Here is a 19,119-nt window from a genome sequence, read left to right as displayed (position 1 = left end):
CTACGTCCGCCAAGACTTGAGGCAGCAATTTCCCCCCGTCGATATGCGAACGCAACGCGGGGAAGCCCTCCAACATGTGGTAGCAGGGTTGCGATGGCATGTGCGGCAGGCTGCCACTGGCTCGCGGTGCTAGCCCCCTTTGCATTCCGCTGCTGCCTACGTCACAACCGGTCCCCTTGATGGGTCATGACCCACTGTTCCAGTTGGATTGACAGTTTCCAAGCGTCCCGACCAACGCTTAGCTCTGACCGCAGAGGATATTTCAACGTCTAACAAGCATGACCTGCTGGTTTTTGCTCTTTCCAAACCGGCATTATTGCGATCCGAGTAGAAAACAATGACTCTGAAATAACGAAAGGTCGGCTAACACTCTTTCAATGCTTCCCAGGGCTCGATCGCGCTATGGAGGGTTGACTCATTTAGACTAAGTCCGAGACGCGTACTCTTCTTACCCTGGACCAGGAACCTTCAATCACACCTCCTTTTTCTGCATGACGTTTGTCATAATCGGTCGATCTCGACTTTCGCCTTGAGTCTCAAGCTATGACTGATATTCCTACCGGACTCTGGCTGCTAATGTTACAGACTAGCGCTCATTCTCATACGAATCGGGTCTCCATAACCAAGACGCGAGAATGCTCGTGAAAATCAGTGTCGAGATGCCGGACCACAGCTGGCTCCAGGGCCCAATGACGCTATTTGGCGGTCAAGACATCCTTTCTCGACTCGTCGATTCAGCGGCAATGGTACGTTGCTATCAACCATAACACGACTCCGCTTCACCTTGAACCACAGAAGTATCGCACTCCTGGGTTGATGAATGCTTCAAGGTGCAGTATTACTTCCCGCTGACCACTGTTTGCCTACTCACGAGCCATTCTATGATGCTCATCGATGCGCATGAGCGATGCTTCTGTCGGTACAATCTTGACTCGACGTCTCTTAAAATCCGGTTCTCTGATCTAAGAAAGGGGTGAAAATATCCTGTCTAGCCGAGTACAGGTTCGCATTGAGCACCAGCCCTGCATACAGCACTTAGGCCTCGCTTGGCCGGGACGGATGTAACATCTGGCGGACAACTATGAGTCTGGGAATGCCCCCTGGGAGACTATGACGACGGACCTACTCTGCGAGCGCAACCCAACACTGGGATCGGGTCCCTCAATCAGGGCTAACAGCCAATAGGATGCTCGGGTTGCTGAACCTTCAGCGACAGGACTGGAGAATGGATCAAGACCAGCGGACGCGAGGCTGGAATTTATTGGGAGATTCGATAGAACTGGTTTCAAAGGGCAACCAGACTTCAGAGCACGACTGCTGTGATCCAGGGAAGCATCGTCACAGATTACTTCCAGTCCACTGAACGCGTCATTTGCTGAAACGTAAAAGCTCTTGCTCTCCAGAGTACGGTGTCTCTTAGAGTTAAGACTCCACGAGCGCACGTCCTCACTCTTCTTTTTACCAAGACAAGATACCAGCAACGCACCCACCTTAGCGCCATTTCCCGAAGCTCTGCACCACCTCCCGCGCAGCAGCGGCTGGAGCATCATGGGTTACCTTGTCAAGGATTACACGTTGCAGGAATACATGAGCATGGTGTTCTATTGCATCGTTGGCAGCGGCATCATTTTCCATTGGGTACATGTGTGGCTCGGCAAACCAGACTCGCGGATCAAAGCACTCGAATCTCGAATGCGATGGCTCGAAGAAGGCGTGGCCTCCAGTGAGGTAAATCCACACCTGCGCCAGCTATACCATGTCGTCTGCTGCGCCTTATTGCAACACGGAGCTGCTCACTCCGCACCACAGCAAAAAACACTCGCCTACCACGGATACCCTTCCATGGACCCGCTTGGAAGGCGAGACTCAGGATGTTGTCCGGCAGCGATGCCCCCACACAATCCAGGACCCGGAAACTTCTTCTCAAACGTCAACGACGGATCCAATTCGCTCTTCCATGCACCACCACCATCGCAACGTCAACGCGTCGATTCGTATTTGAACAATACACACTACAGCGATAACATTGCACCACACGAGAATCCAATTCCATCGTCGGTACGCAATGACTCTGGCTGCTTCAAGACTACATCTTGCTCCCCTATGCTGCCTCCCATGCCGGATACTCCTTATCGCCGTCATAGGTGACTATATGGCAGTGCTGTCGATCTGGAGAACCAGGCTATCTCGGAAGTTTCGAAAAGGGACATGCCGATCTGCATCACTGCCCGTGAACTCACCGAAGAGTCGGCTCCGCGAAGCCCGCCACCACTGCCACCAAAGAGACATCACCGTCCGCATATGCCTCGCATACCTCTGTTGCCAACATACCATCATCCGGTTGGCCATATGGGTGCATACGGTGCGCCTCACACTGATTGAGCGATGGACGACACCCATCCAATGACAACAACTGCGCCTAAGAGGCTCTGGACATGCGACAGGGATGTCGAACCAAGGGAATCTGCCTATCGCTTCTTCCCCAACACTTCTCGACACAAAGGTCCTTTTTTTATTCTTCCTTCCTCTTTCGGCTACCCTCAGTGTTGGCGGTTCAATCTGCATTCCGACCTTGTCACCTGCATCAGTTTCCACTTTTCAACATTCTCCAAAGGCTCTGTTTAGCTTCCCCACTCGCTGAAGCCACTGTGGGCTTTCACCACACACCGCCAAAGCGCTGGCCGGTGCTTGATCTGCAAGGAGTCACAACGGAGCGAGATCTCAACCTTCATCATTCATCGCTGGTCGACGCTACCGGTTTACGTTAGCGCTACATGGTTTCAGCTCGTCTGTTTGCGGTTACGGCGGCAACGCCCCTTCTCGCGCTACGTGGACACGACCTCCCCCCGCCAGGCTTGGACGAACCCCCAGTACGTCACAGTTCGATCCAACCACGAGGAATGGCCAGGTATTGCGTTTCGCACTGGCGACGCTTTATCATCATGTCTTTCACCAACACCAGCCTCAATGCGACTCCGGCCTTCACCCTGGAATCGCTCTTCCCAAGCACCCCTGTTTTTGGCCTAACGGTCGACCAAGCAGTTGCAACTGGCTCTCCTCAGACCTTTCATTCTAGACCTCACTATACAGCATCAGCCGATTTCATCCCTTCACGTACGGAGCGATCCGTCTGACTGGACTCGATCCGTCATCCCGTCATCCCGCCATCCCTTTCTACAAACCCAGACGGTATTGCTCGACAATTTCCTTATTCCAGCAAAGTGAAACACGAAACGCCCCGATATTGTTTTTTTTTTTCTTTCTCTCACGCGAGATCTGAATGAACATCACCGCCATACGGCTTTGTCTTTCTATACCCATAACAGCGTTTACATTTCCTCCATCTCATCCCGGATCACATGCATTGTTGCTCAGACGAATCTCGTTCTCTTGTGTAGTAGATTATTAAATATTAGACTGAACTTTCTGGTTCGTTCCGCCCGCATTTTCTCTTTCATCTGCGTTTAACAAAAACCCATCATCTTCCATCAATCGTTTCTAATCCTTTCTGGTCGACCCATGCCATTGCGTGATATGCCTTGACAAGAGTTCGCTTGGGCTGCTATCAACCCATCCATCCACACCGACATTGGCAAGTAGTAAGAAATTAAGTCGGCACTCATCTAACCCAAGCGCCGCCGTCCCAACGCCCCAATTCCAGAGAACCATTCACAATGAAGAAAAGGTCAAACGTCTTCTCGCCTCATCTTCCCTTCCCCTCTCTCTTGATGCGGAGCAAGTAGATCTCACTCGACCACACTTTTTCGTCATCGTCATCATCATTCACCGATAACCCGTCGGCGTCGCACCAGCAGGCGGGTACACACCGGCCGGCGTCGGCGTCGCCACGACGGTGCCGTTGCCGCCGCCGACCGACAGCGTGCCATCAGCGCCGCACGAGAAGATTTCCGGGTCGTAGCACTGCCTGCCGCAGGCCGACAGCGCGCGGCCGTTCTGGATCGGGCACAGCACGTTCATCGCGCCGCCGACGTTGCTGACGGCGTCGCCCGGCGTGTAGGCTTGCTCGTTGTGGCAGTAGAAGGCGCGCGGGTCGTAGACGTAGGCGCCGCAGGTGGGCAGGTTGCCGCTGCCGCCGGCTGGTGCTGATGCTGCTGGGGTGGCGTAGGGTGTGGCGTAGGGTGTGGCGACGGGGGTGCCGACGGGGGTGCCGACGGCGGGTGGCGTGGCGACGGCGGGTGGCGTGTTGTTGGGAGTGTACTGTTGTTGGGCGATGGGGGAGGCAAAGGCCGCGGTGGTGAAGAGGGCGGCGACGGTGAGGAGTTGCATGTTTGGGTTTGGTTTGGTTTGGTTGGTTGGTTGGTCTGATGGGTTTTGATTGGTGGTTGTGGTTTGGGATGAGAACGAAGAAGGTCAGAAGCGACTGATTAGGGTGCTGACGGTGACGATTCTGTTCTGATGGAGATGAGGATTGATCCTTTGATGAGAGAGGATGCTGGATCTGGTTGGGAGAGCAAGTGTGAAGCGGGCCTATATACCACAGCCCTTAGCATGCCTGAGGTCAGAAAAGCTGTCATTATGCGGAACCCCAAGAGCATTGCCCCCAAACTCGTCGTCATCATCAACCACGCCAGGGAAGCCATCGGCCGAGCATTGCCGGGTCCAGAACGGGGAGATGCAGGCCTATTGGCCGGGCATTCGTCCAGAGTTTCCGTCTACTGCAAGGCGAAGAAAGGTAGGCAGGGCAGTTTCCCAAAGTTTCAATGACAACCCTTGACAGGTCCCCAGTGTTCTGTTTCTATAGGTACAGCTGTTCGGATCGCCTTACCGAAAGTCCCCCGCAGGACCAATCACGGCCAGGCACATGCTGGAACTTTCCTTGCTCGCCGCTGAGGCTGTGGGCACTGGGCGGGCGGCCTTGTCTGCAGGCAATGCAGGGTGGGAGCGCAGAGTCCCTGACATGTGGAATGACGTCGGTCGCCCTTGGGGGGCCGCGCCTCGATTCACGTGGCGAGGCAGGCACAGGTGACAGCCTTGTTGACGCGTCCGCCCGGCACGGCGAGCTGTCGCGGGTGGTAGTTGGAAAAGAGTGGGTCGGCGGAGGGTGGAGGGAGGGATGATCGGCCAGTCGGATCGCTATTTTTAGGACCCCAACCGTTGCAGGTTCCCCGACCCGACCGGTGGCTGTGCTGGTGTGGCAGATGTCTGTTGCTGTGCCTCGCTCGCTAGTGACGTTTGCCCGCCGCTTGCTGGAGGCCGTGGCTGGGTGGCCGATGCGGCTGTTGCGCACTGCAGGGGCGGCTATGCGCGCGCCGTGGGGGCGGCTCTCGGGTGCGGCTTTTTCGCAGCCTGGTCTGCAGCCGTGACGTGCGCAATAGGGGTCCGGGAGTGCCGTGCAGCCAGACAAGGCTGTGAGGCTCTTCAGGCTGAGAAGGCTGCGGCGTTGCCTGGCCGGGCTGCCCCAGGATCTCGAATATGCCCCGTTCGGGCCTAGCGCTGCATTGCCGCCCCCAGCTGCTCAGCTACCGCAACCACAACCGCAACACTATTGGTTTTTTCTTGGTGATGCCATCTTCTTCGGAATGCACTGCGATCTCCTTCCTGGGTCTTCTACATGCTTTGCAGCCCGACCCGCGGCGTGCAGCGCCGTCGTCACCGCGTCGGCCCACTCTCGCAGCAGCTGTCGTATCCAGACAGCGCCGGTGCTCACAAACAAAAGCTAAATCTGTCGCGGGGCACACGAGCAATGCGTCATCACGGTGGACGCTGCGGGGTAGCTCAAAGATACATTGGTACTTTCGTCCGTGAGACTCGGCACTTTCCTACCCACGTTCCCGTTCGCTGTGCTTCTGTCGGTGGTCTGGCCAGAGACGGAAGCCGCGCCCTCCGCTGATCGAGATTGCTCGGCTGCAGTGAGATGAGGTCTGCTGGCCGAGGGCCTGCTGCAGTTTGAGGTCTGACGGCCCCTCCAGCACATGCCTGTCTGAGGGTACGGCTGACGAGGGGGGTTTGTGGAGGTGCCAACAGCGCTCCTGTGACTGGAAGGGTGCAAACAGGCGGCGGCAGCAACCGGCCGAGACGGAACGACGGGGATCGGCGTACAAGCGCACACGAGAGCGCAACAGACACGGGAAGCCGTGAAGATTGAGCTCGAGGACGGCTGCACGCGATGGCGGTGAGCAGTGCGCGTGGCCGCGACGTGCGACGAGTGCGGCGTAGGTTAGCGGGACCCTGCTACCGTTGCCTGGAGCTGGAGCTGACTGCTCGGTGTTGCCGCCGCGAGCATTCAGCAGAAGCGGCCAGCTGTGCGGATGTCGCGCTCGCGCTTGCGCTGGAGAGCGCGAGCTGGCGGCCAGACCGGAGGACGTCTGGACTGAGTGCTGGACGCAGCTCCGCCGGGCTGCAGCAGGTCGGGCTTCAGTGGACCATCACGTGGCGCAACGCGCGGAGGACGTCCAATGGCCGTGGGCGCGGGCAATCTCATCGCGGCCCCTTGCAAGCGCTGCAGAACATCGCAGGGCGCCCGCGGCGCATCCCTGCGCGGTACGACGATTACAACACACCCAGCAGCCAACGCGTCGCAGCCCAGCTTCACGACGAGCCCCGGCGCACAAGCACGACGGCGCTGATCCGGCTGGCCACGAGTTTGTCGCGCCCGCTGCCACGTAGCCGCGCCGACGCGCCTCTCGTCTGACAATTCCGCAGCTTGGAGCAGCAGCTTGGAGCAGCATGGAGCAGCTCGCAGCTCGCAGCACGCACGCACGCACGCCCGCGACCTGCCTCCGCATCCGCATCGAACAGGCCGGCGTCCCGATGCGCAGCTCTGCCGCTCCAGGCCATAGCGCCGCCGCCGCGCTTAGTGCTCAGCTCGAAAGCGTCCGTCCCGCCTGAGGCGCATGCGACGCCCGAGTATTTATATCATTTCCGCGCAGACCTCCCCGAAGCCGCCTGTCTCAGCCAGCACGCCCTGTCCCTCGACCCCAGCACTAGCAGCGGCACCGTGGTAAGCTTATACACACCACCCCCCGGCCCAGCGCACACAGACGGCGTGTCAGCACTAGGGAAAGGCGCCCGCGCATTGACACCTTCTGCCAGGGCATTCCCTACGAAACATCCCATATAGGCCTCCTGCGATCCTGATCCACTCGCCATTGCCCTTCTGACCCGCGCCCTACGGCCACGCTATACGCCCGCGCGCCTCGCCCTTCCCGCCGCCGCCCCGGAGCGAATCGCGCGTCAGCTTATCCCGCCCACGGCGAATGAGGGCTTATCTGACGTCCCACAAGCTTCCCCTTCCACAGCGCGCTTCTGCGAACGGCAAGGCGGGGCTGGAAAGCAAATAAACACCTGCGAAGCCCGGCGAGACGAGCCGGCGAGGATCTGCGGTACACCTCGAATTCCCCGGGTTCACCAGAGGCAATGCCGCCCGACAGCTCCTCGTTTACCGCGCTGAACGTCTCGAGCTCTGCCGTGCCGGAATGGATGGGCTCCTTCTCCCTGTCCGCGCCGCCAAACACCGACCTCTGGCGCAAGCCGCCCAGCAGTGACACCTCGACCGCCCCCATTCTCTACACCGCCCTGCGCAACCCCTTCGTGGCCGCCGAGGTCACCGTGTCCGCCGACTGGGAGCTCGAGTGGGATCAGGCGGGCTTAGTGATATTCGCAGGCGCGCCGCCGGGCCGTATTGGGGGCTCGCAGCAGTCAGCAGCAGCAACAGTTGCGCCCGGAGGCCCGACGCCTACCCAGCCACAGCCGCCCGCCCAGCCGCAGCAACACCCTGACGCTCCTCCGCCCGCCTACACTCCGCCCGCGCCGGCCTCGAAATGGGTCAAGGTCGGCCTGGAATTCAGCAACAATGAGTGCCACGCCACTTCCGTGTGCGCCACCTGCGACGGCGCCGACTGGGCTCTCACCTCCCTGCCCTCGCACCGCGGCCGCCGGTCGGATCTGCGCGTGAAGATGGAGCGCATCGGATATGCTCTATGGGTGTGGTACGAGGACGACGTCAGCGGGTGGAAGAAGCTTCGCGAAGTGACGTGGTTTTTCTGGGGCGTCGAAGACAAGGCTGTGCGCGTGGGTGTTTATGCGTCCCGGCCCGCCAACCTTGGTGCAACGCATTACGAGCGCCGACACGGTGGTCCGCGTGTGACACAACGGAATCTGCTGGTGGAGTTTGAAGGTCTGGAGATTTTTTGAGGCTCGTTAATGCTTCCGCCACGACCGCTCGCCGCCAGCCCGTCTTCTTCGTTTCGATACCGATAATTTCCCCTCCTCTCGCGGCCCTGGTCTTCTGTAACACCAATCCGCCCTGCTTGTTTGTGTTGTACAAAGGGTCCGGAACCGTCGGCAGTGCCGCAAAATATTCTCGTAAACTTCTCTTTCAATTGGCCTCTCATCTGCCCTTTCAACCTTTCTTGATTCATTGCATTAGCAGATATCCCGAAGAGCGATTGACATCCATCTTTCTCAGTCAGGAGTCATCTCTATTTTCTCATATTCGGCTTCGCAAAAAGGAAAGTTGTATTCCCTTGGGGTTGTGCATCATCAGTCACAACAAGGCGCACAGGCCGTTTCTTCTTGGGCCTTTTTTTTTTTTTTTTTTGTTTCGGAGTTCATTGCGTTTGGTAGTCAAAATTCTCCAGCTTGCGGTATTGGGAATCCGCGGCATAAAGATTGCAAGTCTCGAATTGTTAATATGACGCAAAATGTAATTTCGGGTTGTCTTTCTTTTTATGGGTCATTAGCACCGCCGTGTTATACCTACGAGGCAATATGGTATCAAGCGGCGGCTTAATAATTTTGGTGATCGTTGGGTCATTCGGAGCTTCGTCCAATGTATATTTATCGCAAGGAACTAACTGCGTTTGCAGCAGCTACTTGTTGTTCGCCATTCACTCACTTAAACCTTTCGTGTTACATCAATTGGTACAGCTTTCAAGACTGGTCAGGCTCATGGCGACTACTGGTGGTGATATGTGAAAAATGCTTACGTACGGAGGGAAGGACTGCTGGAGAATGCAGTGGAGTTGAAGATGTTCTATCCATTGATACAGCTTGACCGTGCACATGATTCCATGACCCTTTAACGGCACATGGCCTTGTAAAACTGTCGTCAAAGCTCGAGGTCTTGTGATAGTCTACCATACAAGTCACGATACTTTTACTGCAGCGCATTACGAGCGCGGTGACATGTTGGGGTCTTCTGCCCTCGTCACCCTCCCTCACGATAGCACAAGGTTACAAACGGTATGCTTCCAGTACCTCTCACCACGTCGTTTCTTACCAGCTCTTCAATATAGATTCTGCGCCAAACACCCTTGGTGCATCCCGAACGGCTTGAGCACTCAATCACCTTCACTCTGCTCCCCTGCGAACCCCAACAGAAAAGAAGCTCATCCACCCACCTCTCCAGTGGCTCTTCGCCGTGCAGCAACCCCATCAGCCATGCTCATGAAAACCCTCTTCAGCATCTCCGGCATCATCGCCGTCCTCAACTCGCTCGCCAACGACCAATTCAACCACCGCCAGCACCCACCCCTCCTCCCGCGCCACCCCCACGAGCAGATCCTCCCAGAAGCGACGGCGTCGGCATCGGTAGTCGTCACCGCGCCTTGGTCGCCGTGCCTCCGCCGGAACCCCGGCTGCCGGGAGATCTTCCACCTCATCCAGCGCTGCTGGAACACGGGCGTGCCGGGGCGAGCCAACACTTTCGATCCCAATGACGGTGCCATCAGCGGGACTTTTCGTACCTGCTTCTGCGGCGACCAGCAGACGACCGGGAACAACTCCTGGGGGAGGTGCACGGCGTGCGTGCGGGATGCCGGGTTGGAGAACGGGTATGTGACGAATGTGAACTTGGACGTGGTACAGTTTTGCAGCACCCCCGGTGAGTAGTCGTCGCCCCCTCGCTCTTTCTTGATTCACTTCCGGCTCTTTTGCCCGGGCTTTCCGCTTCCCAACTTTTGAAGTTGGCAAGGTTCGTTGGGGTTGTTTGGGGCCGGCAGGTGTCTGTCTGGCACACATGGACCACAGTCCTGACGTTTTCGGTTATATGCAGACCCGAACCTCTACCTCTGGATCTCGTCCATCCTCAACTTCACCCTCCTGGTCGCGCCGAAGGCCCTGTCGCCCGCCCTCTCGCCCGTCCTGACCGGCCCCGTCACCGCCATCGTCACCGCCGCCGCCGTCAGCTCCCGCTACCGCCCCGATCCCAGCGCCAACAAGCTCCCCAGCGACATCACCAGCGTTACTACGGTTACCGTCAGCTCGCTTCCACCGGAAAATCCATCGCCGACTCCGTCCGGCGGCGACGTCGATCCGGACGGGGACGGCGTGCTCACGATCCTGTACTTCGTGGGCGAGGGAACCAGCATGTATATCATCGGGCCGGCGAGCGAGGTTGGGTCACTGCTCCCCGCTGCTTCTACTGCTGCTGCTGCCGCCGCTTCTGCTACCGGAGCGCATGCCACGGCTACTCTCTTCCCCGTTGCGGTCACAACGCCTCTCGGGGCGCAAAGTGGTGGGAGTAGGAGTGCTACTACGGGCACATTTGTGCAGGGTGAGCGGACGGTGTTGATTGTTGGACCAGCTACGGCGACGGCGGCGACGTGTGGAGGGTGGTTGGGTGGCTCGAGAAATTGTGCTGTGGTTGCAGGAGTTGTTGTGTGGATGGTGTTCTGGAGTGGATTGATGTTGTGAGTGGAGGGGAAGGTTGGAAAGGGATCGGAGTCTTGCTAAGTGTTTGGGAGAGTGCATCATTGCCAGTGAGCTCACAGTAAGTTGCGTGGCACTGCAACAAATTTGAAGTGATGGGAGTGCGTGTTGAGATGTTTGGGCTCTTATATCGTGCCTTCGTGGGCCGTTAAAGTACCGACGGTGTCGTGTATACTCCATGAATCTGCTTCGACATCTGGACTATTGCCTTAACGACCCATAGAATAAAACATGGAATTGACCATAGATACCTTCGGGAATCATGAAATATCTGGTAACTCACTGTATTCTCCTCCAACGAAGCCGTAAGTTGTGAATGCATGATCGTTATGTACCATCTAACCGTCCGACAGCCGTGCTCCCCAAAGCAAACAATTTCCCCGTCCTTTCTAATCACCTAGACCCCTAGTTTTACAGCGCAAATATACCCCATGCTCTTGGTTGACTCAAGTAAATGCAACACTGAACACGCCCAGATCGAGCTTCGAAACAATGCTGGCTTATTTACCTCCTCTTCTTCGACCAGGCCTTCACAAAATCCGACTTTTCTCTCACTCCTAGACCCAGCCGCTTCACCCTACCCAAACGAGCCAGATCCTCGCCCACACGGTCGAGTACCTTCTTCTCCTCTGGACTGAGTTCAGCGTACTCTGAGATACCCTCGCCAAGTGGGGTTCCCTCGAAGGCGTTCGCCGACATGCGGCTATTTGGCTGGGGCGAGTGGTCACGGCCGGTCGAAGAAGTCGGGATTTCAAGCTTGAAGCCGGCGGTATTGAAAACGGCCTCGGCGATCCGCACTCGGATGCAGTGAGTAGGCTTGGAGCACAGATTCCACAAAAACTTGAAGTATGTCCCAGGCACAGGAGTGGCCACGTCGGCTGGGGTGTAGCGTAGGCTGACGGGGAAAACCTTGGTCTTCGCCGGAACCGTCAGGAGACTGGGGCTGAAAGGTAGAATGCCGCGACCGTTGGTGGTAGTGCACTCGGGGAAGACTACAATCGAAGCGTCGGGGTTTTGTGCGATGAGCTTGGCAATGGGAACGAGCGTAGCATTTGGCGGCGGAACGTCAGCGGGCTTCGAAAGAGCATGCAGAATGGCTCTGAAGCAAGTGACGCGCTGGACCAGTCGCGTGGAAGGATACGAGATTGTGAAGATCGGGTCGAATATAGCGGCAAGGTAGAGCGCATCCAGGGGGGAGGTGAAAGAGGAGGCGATGATCGTCCCCCCGTGAGGTAAGCGCTTCTTGTCTTGCTTCGCCAAAGACCTGCCGTGGCACACGTTAGCAGCGTCCTGACCTGGCTGATTGCCCCACATACCCTCTTTTGACGCCATCAATCTGCAAGTCTATCCACCAGACGCCGGGTATGCCCAACATCAGCCATAGCGCAGCTTTCCGGACTAGCGAGCCCACAGGGAGCCAGCTGAGTAGCAAGAAATAGACGGCAGCGGCGGTGAAGAGCAGCGGCACGCGACAGGCGAAGAGGAAGAGGTGGAGAGGCAGCGCGAGCTTGGAGGACTCGGTGGTGACGGGGAAAAAGGGGGCAACCCCGGTGCCTGCAGCGTCGGTCAGATAAAATACCAATCGCGTGAGCTCATACCGACGCACCTCTGTCGCGATACTGCGAATATTTCTCCATCGTGGGCCTGGACTGCACCAAGCGGAGAGACGGGAAATGCGAAGCGCTGTACAAAAGTCAGGCAGCAGAAGAGCTTCACGCAGCTCCGTTCGGTGCCCGAAGCACACAGAGCGGCGTTGGCAGCGCGCGAGGTGAGAGAACGTGGCCGACGGCAGTGACGTTCATGTGAAAGCTGCAGCCCCGGCCAGCTCCAGCCAGCTCCAGCTCCAGCCCTAGCTCCCGCTGAGTCAGCGGCACTGCGAGCCGAGAGCATGGCCGCGGGCTTGGCGCGCGTTGGGGGGGGCAGGAGCGATGGCCCGTGCGGATTGTTTACAGTTTGCCTTGTCCAGCCCGCCAAGCAAGCGACGCAAGAAGCAGCACACCAGCACCCGCCAGAGCTCCACTCCATTCACCCGCGCAGATAACAACACGCCGCTGCCCGCTGCCCGCCCCGGCCTGCGATGAGGAGCTTATAGCTCTCGCTGTTCATCCGCGCTTCTGTTATTCCTTCTCTCCGTCACACCCGCCTCGTCGCCATGGACGCCCGCGAGAATTCGGTATGCTGCATGGTGCGCTCGCATTCCAATTGACTCTGACCGCTGCCTTTGCAGAAGCCCACCGGCATCAAGCCACCCAGCAAGCTGCCCGCGCTGTCCTCTACCGCTGGGCGCGGCCTGTCCGAGCTGTCCGCCGCCGACAACAACTCACGCGCAATGCCGTCGTCGCTCGTTCCCACCAAGCACAAGGTCCCCGGCCGTACGTCGTCACAACAATGGACCGTCTTCATCAGTCACTGACCTCAGTCTCAGTTCCGGAGCCGGCGCACAAGCTGCCTCGGAAGACCTTGGCAGAGAAGGCCGGCGAGACCAAATCCAAGGTCCCAGCTCCGCCGAGCTTAAAGCCCGTCAATGGCGCCGTCAAGGCCACGACCGCGGCAGGTATCCGCAACGGCCCTTACTCATCTTCAGTCTCAGCAGCCTCCACGCGCCCTACCCGTGCCAATTCCAACACGTCTTATTCCAGCAGCTACAGCCACGGCCCCCGCACGACCCGGCCGCAAACGTCCATGGCACATTCACGAAGCCAGTCCCATCAGACGCCCGCCGCTCGGCCACGTACTGCCATGGATAGCGATGACAGCGACCCGCCATCGCTTAATAAGCGCAAGGGTACGACTCCCATTTCTATTACAACTTGCGTTCCAGCAGAGGAGGTCAAGCCTGCAAGGTTGCGGAGCCCGTGCACTCAGTACGAGAACTTCAAGTATCGCAAGTGCTCTCGCGACCTGCAGGCGACTTCCCTACCTGCGGCAGAATTTCTCTCTCAGCCCGAGCAGCATTTTCAATTTCAGCCTTATGTTCAGCCCCATGTTCAGCCCCCTGTTCAGCCCCCTCAGCGTGTCGGACGCCGGAAGTCTGCCCGGGATGTATCGCTTTCAACCCGATTCCAGTCCTTGAGCATCAAAGACGGAACCAGTGAATGCATCCCGGAAGACGAGGAGCCGCCTGCTACACCATCTATGATACCCCGTCCTGTTCTGGCGCAGCTTCTGCCTCTGCCACCACGACCGCCTCCACCAACCCCAACAATTTTCCGCTACAATGCCACATCTCCTTCTAAAGAGCCAGTTACACCATTTTTGAGTAAAGATTCTAACATGCGTGCGCCTCTTGTAGCATGGGATACGAAGGGTCGCCTTGAGGATATGGAGGCCCTTTACGGCGAGCTCAGGCATCAAATGCAGAGCACCTCGACCGAGCGTGAGAACATGAAGGAGACTGTCGAGAGCTACAAGACGAAGAGTATGTCAGCAACACTCGCGCAGATCAGCTACTCCCTACAGGAGCTTGTCATCGTGCGCTACATCACACAACCAAAGATCTTGAAGTTAACCATCACTCTTGCCACTGCAGTTCACGAACTCGACGCGATGCGAGTGCAACTGTCGACCAAGGTCGACTCCTACAGATCCGAACTAGAGAACACAAGGCTGAAACTAACCCAATCCGAAGTCGCCCTGGACGCTGCGAAGAAGACACATGCGTTCGAGTTGAAGGACCTTCAGAGACAGAGTGAGCATGAGTTGAAAGATATGCAATTTCAACATGAGAGGGAATCAATGAGGCTTAAGCAAGATGCCGAACGGAAGTCTGATGAGTTGCAGAGAAAGCTGGAGGCCCAGGCCAGCGACTTGAAAAGGGAGTACGAGCAGAAACACGCAGACATGAAAAAGGAGCTGGAGGCAGAGCTGGAGAAGGAGAGGCAGCTTCGCCTCAAGGAGGTCTCGGAGCTGAAGACGGAGACTGAGCTTCATCGCCAAAATGCAGGAGTCGATCTGGAGCGGAGGGATCGTGAAATGAAAGAGCTCAGACGCGAGAACGAGCAACTGCAGGCCGATCTGGAACGGAAGACCACCCTCGAGAAGAACCTCCGCGACAAGCTTTCCGAGGCATCTACCAACACCATAACCCTTGAGAGCGCCAACAGCGCCATGAAAGCCAAAATCCACTTCCTCGAATCAGACAGCCAAGCGCAGTCGTCAGCTTTTGGCGAGCTCCAGAACCAGATGCAGGAGGCGATTGATGCAGCTGAGGAAGCGAAGGCTAAGCTCCGTGCCGAGGAGACGCTTCGCCGCAAGCTCCACAACCAAGTCCAGGAGCTCAAGGGCAACATTCGTGTCTTCTGTCGTGTGCGTCCGCCGGCGGAGGCCGAAGCCCCCCAGGCTGCCGAAATCGCCTATCCGGATGAAGGCAAAGACAGCAAGGAAGTGGTTATCCAAGGTCCGCAGCAGAAGAGCGCAATGGGTACTGTTACGCAGTCTACCAACCCCTTCACGTTCGATCGCGTTTTCGGTCCCGGCTCTCAGAATGCCGAAGTTTTCGACGAGATCTCCCAGCTGGTGCAGTCTGCTCTCGACGGCTACAACGTTTGCATCTTCTGTTACGGACAGACTGGCTCGGGCAAGACCTTTACCATGTCTTCGGTTGATGGCATGATCCCTCGCGCCGTCAAGCAGATTTACGAGACCGCGCAGGGTCTGGAGGAGAAGGGCTGGAAGTACAGGATGGAAGGTCAGTTCGTCGAAGTCTACAACGAGAACTTGAACGATCTGCTTGGTAAGACGGAGGAGCTCGATAAGAAGAAGCTCGAAATCAGGCACGACCCGGCCAAGAAGCAGACGACTATTACCGACGTCACCACGGTTGCTCTCGACAGCCCGGACAGAGTGCAAGAGATGCTTTCGAGTGCTTCGCGCAACCGCAGTGTCGCCGCCACCATGGCAAACAGCCGCTCGTCTCGTTCCCACTCCGTCTTCATCCTCAAGCTGAAGGGCGAGAACTCCATCACTGGCGAACGCAGTGAAGGCACGCTGAACCTGGTTGATCTTGCTGGTAGTGAGCGTTTGAGCCACTCGGGCGCTACAGGTGACCGTCTCAAGGAGACGCAGAATATCAACCGCAGCTTGAGCTGTCTTGGCGATGTCATTGGCGCACTGGGCTCTGGAAAGGAGGGAGCTCATGTGCCATACAGGAACAGCAAGGTAAGCCTTTGTCTTAGTTCGCGCCTCGGGCATACCACTAACAGTTCTTTATAGTTGACCTACCTGCTGCAATACTCTCTTGGTGGCAACTCCAAGACGCTCATGTTCGTCATGATCAGCCCACTGCAACCTCATCTGCACGAGACCATTACGAGCTTGAAGTTCGCAACCAAGGTATGCCTCATCAACTCTAAACATTATATGAGAATCGCCACGAGTTTTATACTAACCCAGGTTTCTCAGGTGCACAACACGCACATTGGTACCGCCAAGAGGCAGGCTAAGATCAAGGAATAAGCCATGTCCACCCGACTCCGACCCCTCATTCTGGTCTCTGTCTGGGTTATTGAACCGCCCTTCGTGCCTGATGCTTGTGATGACTTCGAGCTTCGGGCCACTGTATAGAGAAGACCAGGGTGGGCGGCTGTTCTCTTCTGTGTTTTTTTCTTGCTTTATATCACATCTGCTGGACCAAGCCCGCCTTTGCCGTTGGCTGGAGCCGTGCCGGCGCTTTTTCATTGAGGAACGACAAGGAATCTTGGGCGTTTTGGGAATCTTACCTTGGCGGCCCTGCTTTTCTCATCAGCGGACAGTCTTTCCCCCCCGTTCAGTAGCTCAAAGGTTTCACTTCGCTACTGTTGAATGCTAGGGAACGACTTCTGACTGGGGATTTGTCTGAAGGATATGGGCGTTTCCTTTTTGGTTCCGATAGGGGGTGTTACTGGATTACGAATGGTGGTTGGGGGGGTAGGTAGGGGTGGGAGATGTTCTCTTTTGGATTGGAACAAAGGAAATGTTGTTCTAAGCTTATGCCTACGTACATCTTTGATTTGGACCTCAAATGCCTCGTGTTCAACAAAGTAAACTGCTTAGTATGTGCACCATACTTACGTGGGTAGGAGAATCCATTGTCCGGACGTAGATGTGGATATTAAATGCGAACAAATACGTCCAGATATCGGATTCAGCTACCCACGTAGGAAGAGTGCTGTGCTCTTTGGCGGAGATCAGACGGCTCGATTCTTCACGAGCCTGCTGATATTTCGTTCGTTTCATGGTACCACAAAGTGCTCCAGAAGAAGAAGCTTACCCAAGTCTGAGTTGCAGTAGCTGAATCCAATGTCTGGATGTAAGCGTGAGCCCCAAATGCGAACAGATTCATCCGGACGTTGGATTCAACTGCTCACTTTGGGGAGAGTATAACGTCCCCAGCAGGGTTAAGATGGCCCAAATTCTGTACTCTTCTCTTATTCGGGTCCAAGGAGGACTTGGATTGTTTCGGCCTTTGAGTTGCGGCGAAAGCTTCAAGATACATTGGCATTTGGAGAACAACTACAAGGCAGCCAGCTGGATACCTTGATCTGAAAATTTCCTTCAGAAAATCCCGAATTGCCGCTATTAGAGGCATCGTTGGGTTTGAAACCAAAGACAGGGCAAGGGGGTGAGTGATTGGCCGCCTTACGTGAGGCGAATCCCCCGATGCCACCTTTTCAGCGCATGCGCTACGAAAGCTCGCCCAGTTTGGGCTTACACGGAAGCTCATGATCAAAGTTGCACACGTGGACGTTTGAAAGACCTTTCAACAGTTGAGTGGGTACGTTATCCGTGGTCCAACCTGACAAAATGCAAGGCCTCATGAGGTCGGCACAATTCCAGGCATACCGTTGCGCGGATGCCCAATTACGCTTGGCGAGAAGACCCGAGGCTGACGAAATGCCCGCACTCAGATGCAACTTCTCTCCCTACGATGATGTCGAAGGGTGGGTCATACAGCGTTGTGACTTTGAAGCGTGTGGTGCGTGCTGGTTGTTTACGCTTAAGTCCTCTCCGGCCAGGCATGCTCCATTCGAGGTCAACGAATCCTTGAACGTGAAGCACATCCCTTTCAAACTCCAGTGTTGTGTCATCTTGCGCTTCTTGTATGTCCATGGACAAGACTTCGGTAACGAGCTTCGGTGATATCATGTTGATATCTTCGTTGTCGTTTACTGCGTATGACATTACGGCAAGCTTCTTGATGACAGCGCCAGAAGGCTGGTGGATGTGTATGAACACTGTTATGGCGTTGGATTCCTAAAGCGCCGAGTACGTTGCCTATGATTAGTATGACTCTTGATGACTTTATGTTCAAGACAGTCTGCTTACCTGAGTTGAAGACTTTTGGCCAAAGCACATCCTGAAAAAGACTGCGAGTGTTCCCAGGAGCTCGTAGGGGACCGAACAAAATATATGAATGAGCTTCATTTCTCACATGTAACAGAAATATAAGTACTGATCGTACAGCTATGTGTTGATCCATGGTTTGAAGCCTCATTTTACTTCCTTCTACGTCAGTTCTTGAGACCGCACCGTTACAAAGCGGTATGCGCTGTTCAGAAACCCCCCGGGGAAATTTTCAGCTCATGAGAGCTTTCCTTACCTCCAGTCACAGGTAACGTACATGCAATCAAAGCACTACGATAACAGGATAGGTCCCAGATGGTATGGTTTCGTGGCAACGTGTCTCGAAAACGGTCGGGACCTTCGCGATTGCGAAGAGTCCAGGCCTTTCAAGGTACTGACGGAGGTCAGGCCGCAAGATTCTCAATTGCAACGGGTGTATAGCGGGAAGGGATCCTACAGGCCAAGATGCAATCTGAGTCAAAGCGATGCTGCGAGATAAAACATGATCCCTAATGGGGTGCGATTGCCCCTGATCTACGATCCAAGTTTACCTGCAGCTCATGTTGTCGGCATCGTCATCTGCCGTCGTACCACAAACCACCGAAGAGTTCATAGAATATTATGGAGAGTGCGTGGCCACGAAAAGCTGGCGTTATGCATGTCTAGCCATCTGGCATTCTCGCATTGGCGCGGCGCGTTCTGTAACACGTTCGTGTTGAAGCGCTCAGGCGGTAAGCCTTCTCCACTCGCTGGGCTGATGACATGGCAGGCAGTTTGGGAAGCTCCGATCTATCCAAGCAATTGAGACAATCATTATGCTAAGAGCGGTGACCAGGAATGCAAGGTGAAGGTTTTTCCGAGTTGTTTGAGAATCTCCGTTGTTGTCTTCGACGTTCGTATTCCAGCAAAAAGCCACTTGCCAGGCCAAGAGATACCCCGGAAATGTTACAATTGCTGGAACACAAATGTTACCCGAAAGAGTTTCTGCTTCGTTTTACTTCTTATGTTTTCTTTCCAGACCATCGTTTTCAGTCCCGGTTTAATTTGAACCATCAAAGAGAAGTTCTGTGCATGTGTGGAATGGAAAATGCCGGGCACATAGATTTCCTGTGTATACGCCGCTTTCTT

At 56.0% G+C, this 19,119-nt stretch overlaps 4 protein-coding genes across 4 annotated transcripts; 3 read left to right on the top strand and 1 right to left on the bottom strand.

The window, feature by feature from the left end:
• Positions 1-7,377: 7,377 nt before the first annotated feature.
• Positions 7,378-8,154, top strand: SLS55_002149 (uncharacterized protein; the record flags this gene model as incomplete). Its single annotated transcript, XM_066773633.1, has 1 exon — positions 7,378-8,154. One exon carries the CDS (start codon positions 7,378-7,380, stop codon positions 8,152-8,154), a length of 777 nt encoding a protein of 258 aa, XP_066636200.1.
• A 1,621-nt stretch (positions 8,155-9,775) lies between these two features.
• On the top strand, positions 9,776-10,656 carry SLS55_002148 (uncharacterized protein; the record flags this gene model as incomplete). The annotated part of the gene is made up of 2 exons (XM_066773632.1): positions 9,776-9,782; positions 10,016-10,656. The coding sequence occupies 2 exons, from the start codon at positions 9,776-9,778 to the stop codon at positions 10,654-10,656; spliced, it is 648 nt and encodes a 215-aa protein (XP_066636199.1).
• Positions 10,657-11,175: 519 nt separating this feature from the next.
• Positions 11,176-12,003, bottom strand: vps66 (Lysophosphatidic acid:oleoyl-CoA acyltransferase 1; the record flags this gene model as incomplete). The annotated part of the gene is made up of 1 exon (XM_066773631.1): positions 11,176-12,003. One exon carries the CDS (start codon positions 12,001-12,003, stop codon positions 11,176-11,178), a length of 828 nt encoding a protein of 275 aa, XP_066636198.1.
• Positions 12,004-12,823: 820 nt separating this feature from the next.
• On the top strand, positions 12,824-16,125 carry KAR3 (kinesin-like nuclear fusion protein; the record flags this gene model as incomplete). Its single annotated transcript, XM_066773630.1, has 5 exons — positions 12,824-12,844; positions 12,899-13,043; positions 13,097-13,225; positions 13,964-15,828; positions 15,883-16,125. The coding sequence occupies 5 exons, from the start codon at positions 12,824-12,826 to the stop codon at positions 16,123-16,125; spliced, it is 2,403 nt and encodes an 800-aa protein (XP_066636197.1).
• Between the last annotated feature and the right edge of the window lie 2,994 nt (positions 16,126-19,119).

Source organism: Diplodia seriata (assembly GCF_021436955.1).
Source record: "Diplodia seriata strain FDS-637 chromosome Unknown scaffold_2, whole genome shotgun sequence".
Lineage (NCBI taxonomy): Eukaryota > Fungi > Ascomycota > Dothideomycetes > Botryosphaeriales > Botryosphaeriaceae > Diplodia > Diplodia seriata.
This window is presented reverse-complemented; position numbering and strand designations above follow the sequence as displayed.